This window comes from Melanotaenia boesemani, chromosome 5 (assembly GCF_017639745.1).
Source record: "Melanotaenia boesemani isolate fMelBoe1 chromosome 5, fMelBoe1.pri, whole genome shotgun sequence".
Classification (NCBI taxonomy): domain Eukaryota; kingdom Metazoa; phylum Chordata; class Actinopteri; order Atheriniformes; family Melanotaeniidae; genus Melanotaenia; species Melanotaenia boesemani.
The window spans coordinates 28896065-28913248 of NC_055686.1; the positions used below are offsets into that span (position 1 = coordinate 28896065).

At 42.5% G+C, this 17184-nt stretch overlaps 1 protein-coding gene across 3 annotated transcripts in view; it reads left to right on the top strand.

Moving 5' to 3' along the window:
• The window catches only part of pde5ab (phosphodiesterase 5A, cGMP-specific, b), a 93234-nt gene that overhangs the window by 68631 nt on the left and 7419 nt on the right, over positions 1–17184 (top strand). For all 3 annotated transcript variants that reach the window (XM_041985407.1, XM_041985409.1, XM_041985408.1), the window contains 3 exons: positions 9977–10102; positions 10493–10587; positions 10675–10762. In XM_041985407.1, the coding sequence (XP_041841341.1) occupies positions 9977–10102; positions 10493–10587; positions 10675–10762 (309 nt within the window). The remainder of the gene's footprint in view (positions 1–9976; positions 10103–10492; positions 10588–10674; positions 10763–17184) is intronic.

The window sequence follows — 17184 nt, forward strand, 5'->3', positions numbered from 1 at the left end:
GCGCCGTTCCTAGCTTTGGCCAGAACCAGCAGTCAGCTAAAGTACCGGAGGTGACTATTCGCAGGGAGTTTCGCATCTGTGGACAAATAGGAGAGGGCGGGCAGCGCGATCGGCTGTCCTATACCAACCTGCTCCACCAGATAGAAAATGGACTCCGCAAAAATCACAGTGAGTCCGAAGTTATTGAAGCAGTTATAAGAGCCATCAATCCTGGTCTCAAACTGCGTGACATGCTCGAAATAAAGACTGATTTGACAATCCCACAGTTAAAGACAATATTGAAAGGACATTACAGAGAAGATGACACATCTGATTTGTACCAAACACTGATCAATATTTCCCAGGACCCAAAAGAGTCAGCTCAAGACTTCTTATTCAGGGCCATTGAGCTTAAAGATCGGCTCCTGTATGCATCCAAGGGCAAAGAAGCAGAGCACTACAGTGCGGACCTGGTAAAAAGGAAGTTTTTGAGATCAGTGGGCACAGGACTGCAAAATGACAACATTAAGTTCCAGATTAAGGCACTTCTCGACAATCCAGATGTGACTGATGAAATGCTGATCGAAAAACTTAATGAAGCTGCCAATCTCGAGACGGAGAGGCTAAACAAGTTAAAGAGGAACAATGCAAAAACACCAAGGATCAATGAGCTGCTAACTAAAGATGAACCACGCAGCAGCTCACAGACCCTTATCGTCAAGGAAGACAAGAAAACAGCTCGTGCTCCACCTGAAATGCATGAATTGGTCAAAGAGCTGAGGAACGAGGTTGCAGAGGTGAAGCAGATGGTACTCGCTTCCCTGAACGCCGGCACGTCGCAGACCGCCAAGAGGACATCGGACGCCACAGGCACTCGGAGGAAGGGAGGCTGCAGGACCTGCCAGAGCAACGGAGAGGGAGACAACTGCACCCACTGCTTCAAATGTGGCCAGTCCGGTCACATCTCCAGGGGATGCCGAGCTCCACTTCAGCTGCAGGGAAACGTCAGAGGGCCACTGCCACGGGACCAGCAGTGACCCCTCCACCTCATCAGGAGTCCCGCCGCTGTCATCACTGTCACCAGGAAGAGTCAGTCAACACTCCACTCCAGAGGTGTTCCGGCTGCTCATCTACCACTTACTGTTCTAAAGCATGTCAGGCACGACACTGGCAGGAACACAAACACACGTGTGAAGCAGTGAGGCTAGTTGAACAATACTTGGGTAAAAAGGAGCAAAATGGGTGGTTATCACACATGGGATATTCTGACCTTCTCTCAGGTAAACAAGGACAAAAACTAGTGAAACTGATTGGTAGACGTAAAATTGTGAGATGCACTTTTGACAATATACCAGTTACAGCATTATGGGACACAGGTGCACAGGCTACCGTAATAAATGACAAATGGCGAGTTGAGCACTTACCTCACACTACTATCAGAGGGATAGATGAACTCTTAGGACCAGAACCACTAAATGGGCTCGCAGCTAATCAGACCGAGATACCATTTATGGGGTGGATCCCTGTAGAGTTTAGACTGACTGGGGTAGAAATGGCCAGCTCTAGCCTCCTAGTACCTGTCCTAGTCTCTAGTGACCCAAACGTAGCTCAGGACCCTATCGTTGGATACAATGTGATAGAGGAAGTCATTAATGAGCAATTTAAGCAACAGGGTACTAAAAACAGTGACTGTACTGCTAACATTGTGAGTAGTTCTTTCGGCATTGACTTTGGATCTGCTAAGACTTTTATCCAGTTAATACAGACACAACAAACAGCTATCGAAGAGACTCAAGTCAAAACAGGACGGGGTAAAGTTGTCTTAGGTCCCAAGGAAGCCATTACCCTTCGCTGTCGTACACGCATACAGGCTGAAGAGGACACTGTAATGTTGTTTTGTCCTAATCTGAATCCTAGCCTGCCTGAAGGGCTTCATTTGCAAGAAGTACTGTTTAAAGTAAAAAGGGGCAACTCAACCACTGTCCCAGTGTCTGTCACAAACACCACGGGCCATAACATTACTGTAAGTCCACGTGTTATTCTGGGACATATTGAAGGGGTAAAAGCAATATACCCAGCTGCCTTACAACCCGTAGAGACTCAACAAACAAACAAAACAGCAGATGATGCAGACATTAAAGTCTCATCAGCCCCCACCAGCGACAAAAGTGAGTTTTGGGACCCTCTTGTGGTGCTAGACCACTTAACTAGTGAACAACAGTCTGCGGTGAGAAGAATGCTCAGGGAGGAATGTAAAGCTTTTGCCAAAGATGAAAAGGATGTAGGCTGCATTCCTAGTCTTCGTATGCACATTACCCTCAACGACCAGACCCCAGTTCAAAAGACTTACATTAGTGTGCCTAAACCACTTCACCAGGAAGTAAAAACTTACCTGCAGGACTTGATAAACAGAGGATGGGTCACAAAATCAAAGTCGCCTTCACCAATAGTCTGTGTGAGGAAAAAGTCAGGTGACCTCAGACTTTGTGTGGACTATCGAGAACTTAATCGCAAATCAGTGCCTGACAGACATCCTATTCCTAGGATACAAGACATGTTGGACAGCCTTACTGGTAGCTCCTGGTTTACAGTATTGGACCAGGGGAAGGCTTATCATCAAGGGTTTTTAGATGAGGACAGTCAGCCACTTACAGCATTCATTACTCCCTGGGGTTTATACCAGTGGGTTAGAATCCCATTTGGACTCAGTTCTGCCCCGGCAGAGTTTCAGAGAAGCATGGAGGAGTGTCTTTGGGGTTTACGTGATGACATCTGCCTACCTTACCTTGATGACAATTTGGTTCACAGTAAATCCTTTGAGGACCATGTTGAGCATGTAAGAGCAGTGTTACAAAGGTATCAGAAACATGGGGTCAAACTTACTGCTAAGAAGTGTGAACTTTTTAAGCCTAAGGTCAGATTTTTGGGTAGAGTGGTGTCAAAAGATGGTCATAGTATGGATCCAGCAGAGGTCGCCCCCGTGCTGTCACTTAAAGAAAAACAACCTAGTACAGTGGGGGAGGTGAGACAGATTTTGGGCTTCCTATTTTACTATAGATCTTACATACAAGACTTTTCACGCATTGCAAAGCCCGTGTATGAACTGCTAGCAGCCCCAACAAATACTCAAAATACCCCACAAGACTCTAAGACACAGAAAATGACAAGGAAGGAAAAAAACAAACAGACTAAAGGACAGTTGCTCTCGTCAACCCCTGTGAAATGGACAGATTCCCACCGTCAGGTCTTGTCATACCTGGTTGACAAACTGTCCAATCCTCCGATCCTTGGGTACCCTGACCTGAACCAACCATTTGTGCTTCACACTGATGCTTCTCAAGCAGGGTTAGGAGCAGTGCTCTATCAGCGCAATAATGGCAAGTTAAGGGTTATAGCCTATGGATCTAGAACTTTAACACCACCAGAGAAAAACTACCATATGCATGCTGGTAAACTAGAGTTTTAGCTCTAAAATGGTCTGTCTGTGAGCGCTTCAGAGATTATTTGTTTCATGCGCCATCTTTTGTGGTTTATACAGACAATAATCCGCTCACTTATGTGTTGACAACGGCAAAGTTAAATGCGTCAGGTCAGCGCTGGGTAGCAGAATTAGCAGATTTCAACTTCACAATAAAATACAGACCAGGAAAAACAAATGCAGATGCCGACGGGTTATCTAGGATGCCCCTTGATTTTGAGGACTATATGAACTGCTGTACACAAACAGTTAGCCAGGATGCTGTAGCAGCCACACAGCAGGGCATCTTAGTGCAGCAAACAGAACCAGCTCTGATGTTTAATGCTGTCTCCTTTAACGCCCTTCAGCAGCAAATAGGAGCAGAGAGACTTTTGGACACGATTCAGCCAATACCAAGAGAGGAAATCTGTGCAGCGCAGCGACAAGACCCTGTAATAGGTAAAATGTATGAGTACATACTGCAAAACAAAAGACCCGCTGCACACGAACTGAAAACTGAGAGTACCGAGTTCAACGCTTTGGCTAGAGAGTGGAGCAAACTAAAAATCAGAGAGGATGGGACTATGTTTAGAAAAACTCAACACAAAAACCAACTTATTCTCCCCTCAGCGTACCACCCTCTAGTGCTAAATGAACTGCATAAACAGATGGGTCACTTGGGCTCAGAAAGGACACTGAACCTTATCAGAGATCGTTTCTTTTGGCCCAAGATGCAAAGGGACATTGAACATTTTGTCACTAATATGTGTGAGTGTCTAAAGAAAAGAAAACCCAACAGACAGGCACGTGCGCCTATGTTGAGTATAGAGACCACTCATCCATTTCAGTTAGTGTCAGTTGACTTTCTGCACTTAGAGCAATGCAAAGGGGGTTGTGAGTATATACTTGTAGTTATGGACCACTACACTCGCTTTGCTCAAGCCTATGCAACTACCAATAAGTCAGCTAAGACTGTAGCAGAAAGACTGTTTAATGACTTTTGTCTCAGGTTTGGTTTTCCAGAAAAATTACACCATGACTTAGGGCGAGAGTTTGAGAACAAACTGTTACACCATCTAAAAGAACTTTCTGGTGTTAAGGGGTCCCACACCACCCCTTATCACCCACAAGGGAATGGACAGACAGAAAGGTTTAACAGGACTCTGCTTTCTATGTTAAGGACACTAACAGAGGAACAGAAAACAGACTGGAAAAGCCACCTCCACAAAGTTGTACATGCCTACAATTGTACTGTTAATGAGGCCACTGGCTACTCCCCTTTTCTCTTAATGTTTGGTAGGTCACCACGGTTACCGGTTGATCTTCTCTTTGGCATTGAGCAGGACGACAGTTCAGGTTCCTATCAGGACTATGTTGACAAATGGAGACAAAGAATGGCTGAGGCTTACGGTATCGCCTCCAAAAATGCAGCTAAGTCAGCTGACCGAGGTAAAATACAGTACAACAAGAAAGTACATGGTCCATCACTTCAAGTAGGCAGTCGTGTACTTGTAAGAAATGTGATCGAGAAGGGGGGGCCAGGCAAAATCCGCTCCTATTGGGAAGACAATATCTATGTCATTAAAAGCCAAAAGGGGGAGGACAGTCCTGTGTTTGAGCTGGAGCCAGAGAATGGGAAAGGCAGGACCAGGGTTTTGCACAGGAATATGTTGTTGCCTTGTGATTTCCTTCCACTCACAGCAAATGCAAATATGACTGAAACCTGTACAAAAACAAAGAAAAGACATTATAACAAACAGAGGCAAACACGCATGACTCGCACACAACAAATGGGAAGTGAGGAGGAGGACTCAGATGAGGATTTTTCTGATGTAGTGTTCACATGGCCTCATCCTGAGCTTCACAGTTCACCCACACTGGATCCCACAGCAGTAGAGTTTGTGCCACAAACTGACAGAGATCTTACTGAACAAAACGAGCTTCCTCACATCTCAGAACAAGATCAGCGGGATCTCATACAAATCGATATGGAAAATATAGTTCCAGAGGATGTGGACATTGAGGATACAGGGGATATGGACAGGGGTTCTGATACGGAACAGGAAGTTGAAACAGAACAGCCAAGTTCTTACCCAAAAAGAGAAAGGAGAAGACCACAGACTTTGACCTATAGCACACTTGGACAGCCAAGCTTTGCAGAGAGAACAGTAGCCACCAAATGTGTAAATGTTCAGGGTTACTGGCGGCCGTGGTAAATAAAAATAGCAACAGAAATAGATAAAATGCAATGATTACACTTTGTACCCCTCCGATATGTACCAAATGTGACTAATTTTGATTTAAATATTGTGACACATATGGATTGCAGGCCGAATATGTGTGTATGAGTAATGGGAAAATGTTTATTTTGCTGACGAAATGTAGAAACAACAAATGCCCATACAGGAGAAGACAAAAAGTTTGGTTATTTTATAGATTAAATGTTGGATTAGAAATATTGTACTGATTATATCAGGAGTATATACAACTACAGTGCACGGTAGCTTGTGTAACTAATAAAATAAGGTCGAATGTAACCTGTCAAACAATCCATGCCATTCTATTTTGTCAATGTATTGTGAATTGTAAGGTACATCTATGTCGGGACGACATTTCTTAAGTGGGGGAGAGTGCGAGAGATACAGATATTGCTGGAGTCAGATTACATTAGAAAATATAAGCTGTTATATTGTTATTGGTTCAAAGGTACCCCGCATGTATTTTTTTGGGTGTATATTTTATTTGAACTGTTTATTTTTCATAGTACTCATAGTTACAAGATGGCATTGAACGCCCCGTTTGTGTATCAGAAATTTGATTTGACGTATGTTCCTTGAACGTGACTTCAGTTGAGTTATACCGCAGCATTAGGCACGGTGTCAGAGAAGAGCCGTTTGTATGTCAGTTTAAATGTTTTTGCCGAAATAAAGCATTTTGGACAAAAGGCTACTCCAGTGATCATCTCTGCCAAAAAGCTGCAACACCTGGATTGTAATAAATTTGACTGAACTGGACTGATGTGGATTAATTTTTTTTAAATAACTGCATTGAAATGAATTAAAGGATGGATGGATGGATGGATAGATGAACTTTGGTAATAAATTTGACTGAGCTGAATTATAAGTAACTACGTGGAATTTAATCAGATTATGATGAACTGGATTAAATTGGACTGATTGGTGGCAGATAAATTATGTAAATCAATTTTGTACCATTAACAGGCCAGTTCATCTTCTTCTAACTATAACGGTTCATCTTGTACTAACGTTAGCTGTTTATCTTCTACTAACTTTATTTGTTCAACTTCTACTAACTTTAGCTGTTCATCTTCTACTGATTTCAACTACTCATCTTCTACTAACCAGCTGTTCATCTTCTACTAACTTTAGCTGTTCATCTTTTACTCACTTTAGCTGTTCATCTTCTACTAATTTAGCTGTTCATCTTCTACTAACTTTTGCTGTTCATCTTCTACTAACCAGCTGTTTATCTTCTACTAATTTTAACTGTTAAGCTTCTACTAATTTAGCTGTTCATCTTCTACTGACTTTTGCTGTTCATCTTCTACTCACTTTAGCTGTTCATCTTCTACTGACTTTAACTGTTCATCTTCTACTAACCAGCTGTTTATCTTCTACTCACTTTAGCTGCTCATCTTCTACTCACTTTAACTGTTCATCTTCTACTAACCAGCTGTTTATCTTCTACTAACTTTAACTGCTCATCTCCTACTAACTTTAGCTTTTCATCTTCTACTAACTTTTGCTGTTCATCTTCTACTCACTTTAGCTGTTCATCTTCTACTAATTTAGCTGTTCATCTTCTGCTAATTTAGCTGTTCATCTTCTACTAACCTTAACTTCTCATCTTCTACTAATTTAGCTGTTCATCTTCTACTAACCAGCTGTTTATCTTCTACTAACTTTAACTGCTCATCTTCTACTCACTTTAACTGTTCATCTTCTACTAACCAGCTGTTTATCTTCTACTAACTTTAACTGCTCATCTCCTACTAACTTTAGCTCTTCATCTTCTACTAACTTTTGCTGTTCATCTTCTACTCACTTTAGCTGTTCATCTTCTACTAACCTTAACTGTTCATCTTTTACTAATTTAGCTGTTCATCTTCTACTAACCAGCTGTTTATCTTCTACTAACTTTAGCTGTTCATCTTCTACTGACTTTAACTGTTCATCTTCTACTAACCAGCTGTTTATCTTCTACTAACTTTAACTGCTCATCTTCTACTCACTTTAACTGTTCATCTTCTACTAACCAACTGTTTATCTTCTACTAACTTTAACTGCTCATCTCCTACTAACTTTAGCTCTTCATCTTCTACTAACTTTTGCTGTTCATCTTCTACTCACTTTAGCTGTTCATCTTCTACTAACCTTAACTGTTCATCTTCTACTAACTTTAGCTGTTCATCTTCTACTGATTTCAACTACTCATCTTCTACTAACCAGCTGTTCATCTTCTACTAACTTTAGCTGTTCATCTTTTACTCACTTTAGCTGTTCATCTTCTACTAACTTTTGCTGTTCATCTTCTACTAACCAGCTGTTTATCTTCTACTAATTTTAACTGTTAAGCTTCTACTAATTTAGCTGTTCATCTTCTACTGACTTTTGCTGTTCATCTTCTACTCACTTTAGCTGTTCATCTTCTACTGACTTTAACTGTTCATCTTCTACTAACCAGCTGTTTATCTTCTACTAACTTTAACTGCTCATCTTCTACTCACTTTAACTGTTCATCTTCTACTAACCAGCTGTTTATCTTCTACTAACTTTAACTGCTCATCTCCTACTAACTTTAGCTCTTCATCTTCTACTAACTTTTGCTGTTCATCTTCTACTCACTTTAGCTGTTCATCTTCTACTAACCTTAACTGTTCATCTTCTACTAATTTAGCTGTTCATCTTCTACTAACTTTAGTTGTTAAGCCTGAACAGTGTTGCAAAAGCTGGAAAAGATTCATGGATAATTTTCGAAAGAAGATCATGAAGAAAAGAACAAGATACGCAAGATACAGCATGGGGAGGGTCTCTCTTCCAGGACGGGTGTCACGGCAGCCCAGCAAGCCGTCCCCGTCCTCGGTTCATGCCAAAAATGAAGAGAGAAGCAGCTTCCTGCAGAAACTGCCTTTCATCAGCAGCAGTGTGACCATGAGTCTGTGCTTTTAGTATATGTGTGTTAGCCTGCATCCTGAACTCAGACCACACATCATGTATTTTATAACTCTGCCTCCATCACCGCTGTCAGTCAGAAGTCAGGCTCCCCTTCGGCGCCAGCTTCGGCTGGTCCCTGGTGGCTTTGGATCTCCTCCTGAAGAGGTCCTTGTATGGTGGTGGCTGACCTCCAGAGTGCCTGCGGAGAGGGGCCTCATAAAGAGGAGCTTTGATTGGAGAAACTTAGGCCCCTCCAGCAGGGCAGGCTGTCAGTTTCATGTTCACACCAAGAGCTGATGCACCGGCCACCCTGGAGCATCTCACCCTGGGAGCTGTCCTGCACAGCATGTTGTTATTGCTTTATTATTCCAGCATATTAAATGTTGCACAGTCATTCATTCTAGTCTCAGATCAGATTATGGTCTGGTATGGTATGAAGGACCAGCAGCGTCTTCCAAAAAGCAATACAGCATTTTGATGAGTAATTAATTTTGAAAAAATATATAGATAGCTAAATCTAATTTAAAATTTAACAATAAATTCACACAAAAAGAAATCGAATTTAAAAATGTTTTGTAATGACACATTTTAAACTGAAATATTAAAGAGGAATTACATATTTAAATATTAATTCCTTATTAAATACTGTGATTTAAATAATTTTCTTTTCCCTCTGTGTTTTTAAATTCTTTTTTTTAACTGGATTAACTTCATGGTTTACCCTCATTTAGCTTTTGCCTGACACTTTGAGGCCATGAGCAGTGAAAACCGAGTTCAACCAATCACAGCTGCTCCTGGAATGTAAGCAGCTCTCTCACTGGTCAGACAGCCACAGTCTTGACGCTCCGATTTGGAGAAATAAGAGCTTGACCTCATTGAACTTTGCTGAATGGATTCTTCTAACTTCATCTTATCTGCAGCGTCTCCTCGGCATGTGTATTATCCATGGACATATAGAGTTCAGTCACTCCAGAATAAAATAGGCAACGTCGAGTATCTGGCTGAGTATAGGGACGACTGTCTTCTGGCCTTGATAGAGACCTGGCTTAAAGAGCAGGATTCACAGTCGGACCTGGAAATTGATGGATTTGGAGCTCCCTATCACCTTGACAGAGAGCCTGCAGAGGCCAGCAAGTCGCTGAGTGTGTGTGTGTGTGGGGGGGGGGGGGGGGGGGGGGGTTTGGTCTCTGTCAATAAGAACTGGTGTAGAATGGTGGTTGTCACGGAGACACTGTGCACCAGAGACATTGAATTATTAAAGTGGGAGTTGGTTCTGCTTTCTGAAGTTAAACTGGGAGCTGGTTCTGGTTGCTGAAGTTAGGCTGGGAGCTGGCTGATAACTGGTAACTTATCTGTCCCTCTGCAGAGCTTATGCCAGTGGATTCTGAGCGTAAAGAAGAACTACAGGAAGAACGTGGCCTACCATAACTGGAGACATGCATTTAACACAGCCCAGTGCATGTTCGCACTCCTCAAGTCTGGACGCTTGCAGGTGGGTGCAGCCGGTCTCCAGTTGGGAGGAAGAACTGGTGGTATATGGTGTTTTATTCTTGATCCAGAGGCAGTTAGATGACTGTCTGCCATGACATTCTCCCATGGAAGTAGCTGAATCAATCACACTAGTTTATCACATGTTCGGCCCTTTTGCAGTTTGATGAGTCATTGATCCCATTTGACTACTGAATCTGATCATTTCCTGCTTTTGTGGGTTCTCTGGGCTAGTGTAGTTTTGTATATAAGACTTGTGGTGAATGGATTCAGAGGATGATTCCAGCTGGTACAGAATCAGATTTACCTGAACGTCTCAGGATCAGACGTTTCCCCCTCATCTCCAGCCTCTCCTGACACCTGTCTCCTCATCTCTCCATGCATCTTCGGACAGAATAACATGAGCGATCTGGAGGTCTTGGCTCTGATGATTGCGACTCTCAGCCATGACCTGGACCACCGAGGTGTCAACAACTCCTACATACAGAGGTACAGCCCAGGATTCGGAGGCAAAGTCTGACTGGGAATGAGTGGGACCACACTGACCTCAGTGGGCTTCCTGTCTGTGTTTTCCAGGAGTGACCACCCACTGGCCCAGCTCTACTGCCACTCCACCATGGAGCATCACCACTTCGACCAGTGCCTCATGATCCTCAACAGCCCTGTACGTACTCACACACACGCACACACACACACACACACAGGCTAAATAATCACGAAAGCTCACACACAGCTACCAGCTACCAGTCCAGAGCTTCTCTCTATTCCCAATAGGACTCCATTATTCATCTCATGATCTCATGTTAACCTGAAACAACATGACTGAGTAATTTTATCAGCAAATACTTTAGATGCCAGTTTACCAGAAATATAAAGTTTACATCAGTATTTGCTGCTACAGTTTAAACAAGAAGCTTCACCTGATGTGATTCTACTAACATTAGAAAATAAAAAATTCGACTCAGCTTAGACAGATAAGAGACTGTCCAACCCTGGGACGGGTTCCAAAACTTTTGCATCCAGCAGCCCACCTGTGGAGTTCTGTTTGGTCCAGCAGGAACTTCCAAATGTTTCATGCAGTAAAATAAGCCAGCAAGCATAAAACACTGCAACCACATAATTTCCAAGCAGATAAACACACAAAGTTTCTTCATCAGCTTTAACCTGTACTAATAAAATGTGCCTCGCTGGTCCAGTTTACAGCTGGTTCTGAGCTGGACCAGGACACATGTGGAAACATGTGGACAGATGTGGATAGTAGCCGATGTGTACAGACTAGTTTAGCAAAGCAGCCTCAGTATTAAAATATTCACCTGTCACTTTAAAAAAGCACATAAAACTAACTCACATTTTTTCTCTGATAGAAAATCCCACATAGACCCTGTAGTACCAGGGTCAGTACTACAGCAGTAGTACCAGGGTCATTACTACAGCAGTACTACCAGGGTCAGTACTACAGCGGTAGTACCAGGGTCAGTACTACAACGGTAGTACCAGGGTTAGTGCTACAGCAGCAGAACCAGTGTCATTACTAAAGCAGTACTACCAGGGTCAGTACTACAGTGGTACTACCAGAGTCAGTACTACAGTGGTACTACCGGGGTCAGTACTACAGCAGTAGTACCAGGGTTAGTACTACAGTGGTACTACCAGAGTCAGTACTACAGTGGTACTACCAGAGTCAGTACTACAGTGGTACTACCGGGGTCAGTACTACAGCAGTAGTACCAGGGTTAGTACTAGAACAGTAGTACCAGGGTCATTACTAAAGCAGTACTACCAGGGTCAGTACTACAGCTGTACTACCAGGGTCAGTGCTACAGCGGTACTACTGAGGTCAGTACTACAGCAGTAGTACCAGGGTCAATACTAAAGCAGTAGTACCAGCTCCAACAGACGTGACTGAAATTAAATGGCTCTCCTCCGACTAATCATGTTGGCCCATTAATCTGGTTCCCTCAAGGCTAGGCTGGAATCCCTTGCTGTACCCTAGTTACAGCACTGGTTACAGCACTAGTTACAGGACTAGGTAAAGCAGTGGTTACAGGACTAGTTATAGGACTAGTTACAGGAATTACAGGACTAGTTACAGCACTAATTAAAGGACTAGTTACATTACTACTTACAGGACTAGTTACAGAGCTATATACAGGAATAGTTACAGCGCTAGTTATAGGACTAATTAGTGCACTAGTTACAACACTATTTACAGAAGCAGTTACAGGAATAGTTACAGCACAAGTTATAGGACTAGTTACTGAACTAGTTAAATGATTAGTCACAGCACTAGTTATAAGAATAGTTACAGCACTAGTTAACGGACTAGTTACAGCCTTAGTTTTCTGCACTAGTTACAGGACTAGTCACACGACTAGTTACAGGACTAGTTATAGCACTACAGAACTAGTTACAGCACTAGTTACAGCACTAGTTACAGGACTAGTTACAGAACTAGTTAAATGATTAGTTACAGCACTAGTTATAGGAATAGTTACAGCACTGGTTAACAGACTAGTTACAGCATTAGTTACTGCACTAGTTACAGGACTAGTTACAGCACTAATTACAGCACTAATTACACCACTAATCATAGTACTAGTTATAGCACTTGTTACAGCGCTAGTTACTGCACTAGTTACATGACTAGTTACAGGACTAGTCACAGTACTACAGAACTAGTTAAAGCACTAGTTGCAGCACTAGTTAAAATTAACTCATATTTTATCTCTGATAAGAAATCCCACATAGACCCTGTAGTACCAGGGTCAGTACTACAGCGGTAGTACCAGAGTCAGTACTACAGCAGTAGTACCAGGGTCAGTACTACAATTGTACTACCAGGGTCAGTACTACAGCAGTAGTACGAGGGTTAGTGCTACAGCAGTAATACCACAGTCATTACTACAGCAGTACTACCAGGGTCAGTACTACAGCGGTACTACTGGGGTCAGTACTACAGCAGTAGTACCAGGGTTAGTACTACAGCAGTAGTACCAGGGTCATTACTAAAGCAGTACTACCAGGGTCAGTACTACAGCTGTACTACCAGGGTCAGTGCTACAGCTGTACTACTGGGGTCAGTACTACAGCAGAAGTAGCAGGGTCAGTGCTAGAGCAGTAATACCAGGGTTAGTACTACAGCAGTAGTAGCAGGGTCAATGCTAAAGCAGTAGTACCAGCTCCAACAGATGTGACTGAAATTAAATGGCTCTCCTCCAACTAATCATGTTGGCCCATTAATGTGGTTCCCTCAAGGCTAGGCTGGAATCCCTTGCTGTAACCTAGTTACAGCACTGGTTACAGCACTAGTTACGGGACTAGTTAAAGCAGGAGTTACAGGACTAGTTACAGCACTAGTCATAGGACTAGTTACAGGAATAGTTACAGTACTAGTTATAGGACTAGATACAGGAATTACAGGACTAGTTACAGCACTAATTAAAGGACTAGTTACTGCACTAGTTACAGAACTAATTAAAGGACTAGTTACAACACTAGTTACAGAACTAATTAAATGACTAGTTACAGCACTAGTTACAGGACACGTTACAGGACTAGTCAGTGCACTATTTCACAGGACTAGTTACAGGACTAGTATCTACCAACCACAGCAACATGTTTCCTGGCTCAGATGATAGATTTTGTGGGTCGTGTCCAGGCGGAAGCAGATGATCCTGCATCAGTTGGAGGTGGAACATGTTTCTGTCTGGAACCAGAGGGGTTCATCTTTCTCACGTTTAGCTTCATAGACATTTTAATCTGATATTTTTCATATGTTTCCATTTCCTGTTGGCTCTCTATGATGCTTGTGTATGAAGTCTTCACCTCCATTACGGATTTGGTCATGTGACCACATAGCTACTTCTGATTGGTGAAACTGGCAAAAAAACAAGTAACGTTTCATTTTCGCAGATTAGGTGGAGTAAAAGTAAAACGTGTGCTGCAGTAAAGCTACTCCTAGGAGTACTTTTAGTAAAAACAGTGACTGAAGTAACTGGCTGCTATCCTCCTCTGGCTTGTACAACCAACACATGGTTTTTCTTCGTTCTCCTGCTTTCTGTGAATAATCCACAGCTGATTCTCACATAGTCTGTCCAAAGAAAACAGCACAGAAACATGGAACTCAATTCATGAAAACTTTCTGTGTTCTCTGGGTGTTTGGACCAAACCTTTAATCCCTATAAGCAGTGTTGTATAAACTGTAGTCAGGCTGAGAGCACTTCACCATTACCTTCACAGGGATGCCTGACAGAGACCGCCATCAGGCTTAAAAACTGCTGGTATCCAGGACCTCTCTATCTGATTTATAACAGCTATTAGGCTTATTTTCCAGCTGCTGACCTACCACAGAACCCGCCGATGGTCTAATAAAACACAGGGACTTACAGCCTGCTCTAATCTTTATGGCCTTAGAACAAACTCTAAATACACTCCACAGGACCACTTAACCCCACGGCTGAGACACACTAACAAGAGTGGAAGCACATTAACACTTGTTTGCTAACCTTGTTGCATGTGGACTGATAGCATTGATGCTAACTCTCTCAAAAGAGCACTCTGAGTGGAAGGAATGATGTGTTGACATGCATACATAAAAACACCCTGACCCTCAAGACCAGGGGCCTCATGTCTAAACCTGAGCGTAGCGAAGCAGACTACAGGTGGCGTACGCAGGGACAATAGGAAATGCACACAAAAACTTTCAGATTTATAAAAGCGTGCGGACGTATGTCCCACGCCTGTTTCTGTTTATAAATCAGAATCAGCTCTAAAGTTGGTGCACATGAGGGAGTGCCTTGCCCCGCCCACATGGTGGCTATAAAAGGTCAGGTGACCACCTATAATAAATATTCATCACATCATTTCCATGATAGCTCAGGAGGGAAAAGAGGGAAGAAGAGGATTTCTTCGGAATGTGAGACTGAGATCCTGATGGACCACATTGGAAAACTAGAACAGATTTTATCTGGTGGGGACGGCATGGTCATCACCATGGTCAGAAAGGCAGAGGAGGGCAGCAGGTGGAGATGCTGTTAACACCATGTCAGAGGGAAGACACGCCAGAGAGGAGGATGCCGCTTATTTATTCCTTTGTTTTCATCTAGAAAAGAACATGTACAGATACATCTGAGATTGGTAGCAGTTTATTTAGGGGTAAATCATATTTCTTTCTAGTTCCTGGGTGTTCCAGCTGTGTGGGCGGGGCTGCAGAAACAAAAATAGACAAAAAAAAAAAAAAAAAAAAAACAATGAAAGAACGGGAAGCCAACAAAGGGAGGTTAAAACTGAATTTTTCATGTGGTCCCGGAGAGGAAAAGTCAACAGATGGGGTACAGCTGGAGCCACCGGATTTAAACAACATGAACTCTTGTCTTTTTTCATTAAAACTGAGAAACTTCAGAGCTAACCATCCCCTGATCTAGGAGAAGCTAAACAGAACCACCACACTTTAAAGGGAAGTAGACTTGGCAGTCATCAGCGTGTAAGTGAAATGGCATGGCATGCTTTCTAAAAATAGCACCAAGCGGCAGCAAATAAAGAGAGAACAAGAGAGGACCGAGAATGGAGCCCTGTGGCGCCCCCTAGTGGAGGGCTGCAGAAGCAGAAGTAAAAGCATCCATCATGACACAGAAACGCCAATCAGAGAGGTAGGACCTGGACCATCGCAGAGCTGAGCCAGTGATGTCCACCCCCTGCTTCAGCCTGGAGAGGAGAATGTCACGGTCTACTGTGTCAACAGCAGCAGTTAAATCTAAAAGCACAACAAAAACACAGCCCCCAGATTCCATTGCTATAAATATGTCATTAAAAACCCTTAAAAGAGCTAATTCAGTGCTGCGGTATGTTTTAAACCCAGACTGGAACACTTCCAAAATGTTATATTCATACAAGCATACTAAAAAAAATTCAAATTAGGCTAAAATACAATAAAAACCAAAAGAATTTACCAAAAAGTCATATTATTACATTTCTAAACATGTGGATTAAAAAAGAACAGATAAATAATATATTAGTCTATTTCTTTAATGAGAACAACCCACATAATCAGCTCAGCTGCTCATCCCACACATACACTTTCCTTCCAGATGTTTCTCCATTGAAAGGGAAATAAACATGTTTTCCAACAGTATCAGATTTATTACCAAGAAGCCTCTTTATAACATATCCTTTCCTCACTTACTGTGTTTATATTAAAGTTCCTTTAAAGAAAGTGTAAACATTTGGTCTCGAGTTTGGTTTTATAAACATAAACATCCAAGTCTTCAGGATCCACAGATGTGGCTCATATTGAGAAAATCTTCTTTTTCTTACTTTAGAATACCTGAGTGTAGGAGTGGAGAGTTATGACCACCAATTTTACCACATCATTGTTCTACTGATGCTGTGAAGGTTACTGATTCTGTCAGTTTGTAAAGTATCTCAATATTGACCGCAACATAAAACAGATTTAGTTTTACTTTAAAACAGATGTGTTGTAGTCTTTGTATTGATCAAATGGGGTGGTATCCACATAAACTTTTGTCTGTTTGACACTTTCCCACAAAACTGGAGCATCGGGTCGCACCGGTGATGATACCACATGTATAGATCAATAGAAGCAAGTATATTTTCCACCTTAGTTATTATATGTAGTCAGCGCTACCAAGGTGGATGCTCCTCAGGGTCAGAATACTAGAGTCAAGAATATTCTCTGGTCAGTCTTAAATGATCATTCCAACAGGATGCAGCAAGTAAAGCTTAGATCTCCATCTTTCTCAGTTCCTCCAGGGCCAGGTGTGCCTCAGGGTTCCATTCTTGGTCCATCACATTTTGCTGTATTTATAGATGATCTCCCTCAGTCTCTTAGTTAGCCTTACCTTACGCGAACTCCCATACTATCATGGAGGTCTCATACTGCTATGGATCGTCATGGAGCTCATGCAGCACTGTGGACCGTCATGGAGCTCCCATACCTACAAAACAAGGCTGTTTCACTCCAGTCCAAGAACAGACAAAACCAGCAGAGCCTGCAGCAGTGGTTGAGTTTGATCCACTTCTTTAACGTATGTTTTCTCTGGTCAACTTCCGATGGAACTTCTGAAATCA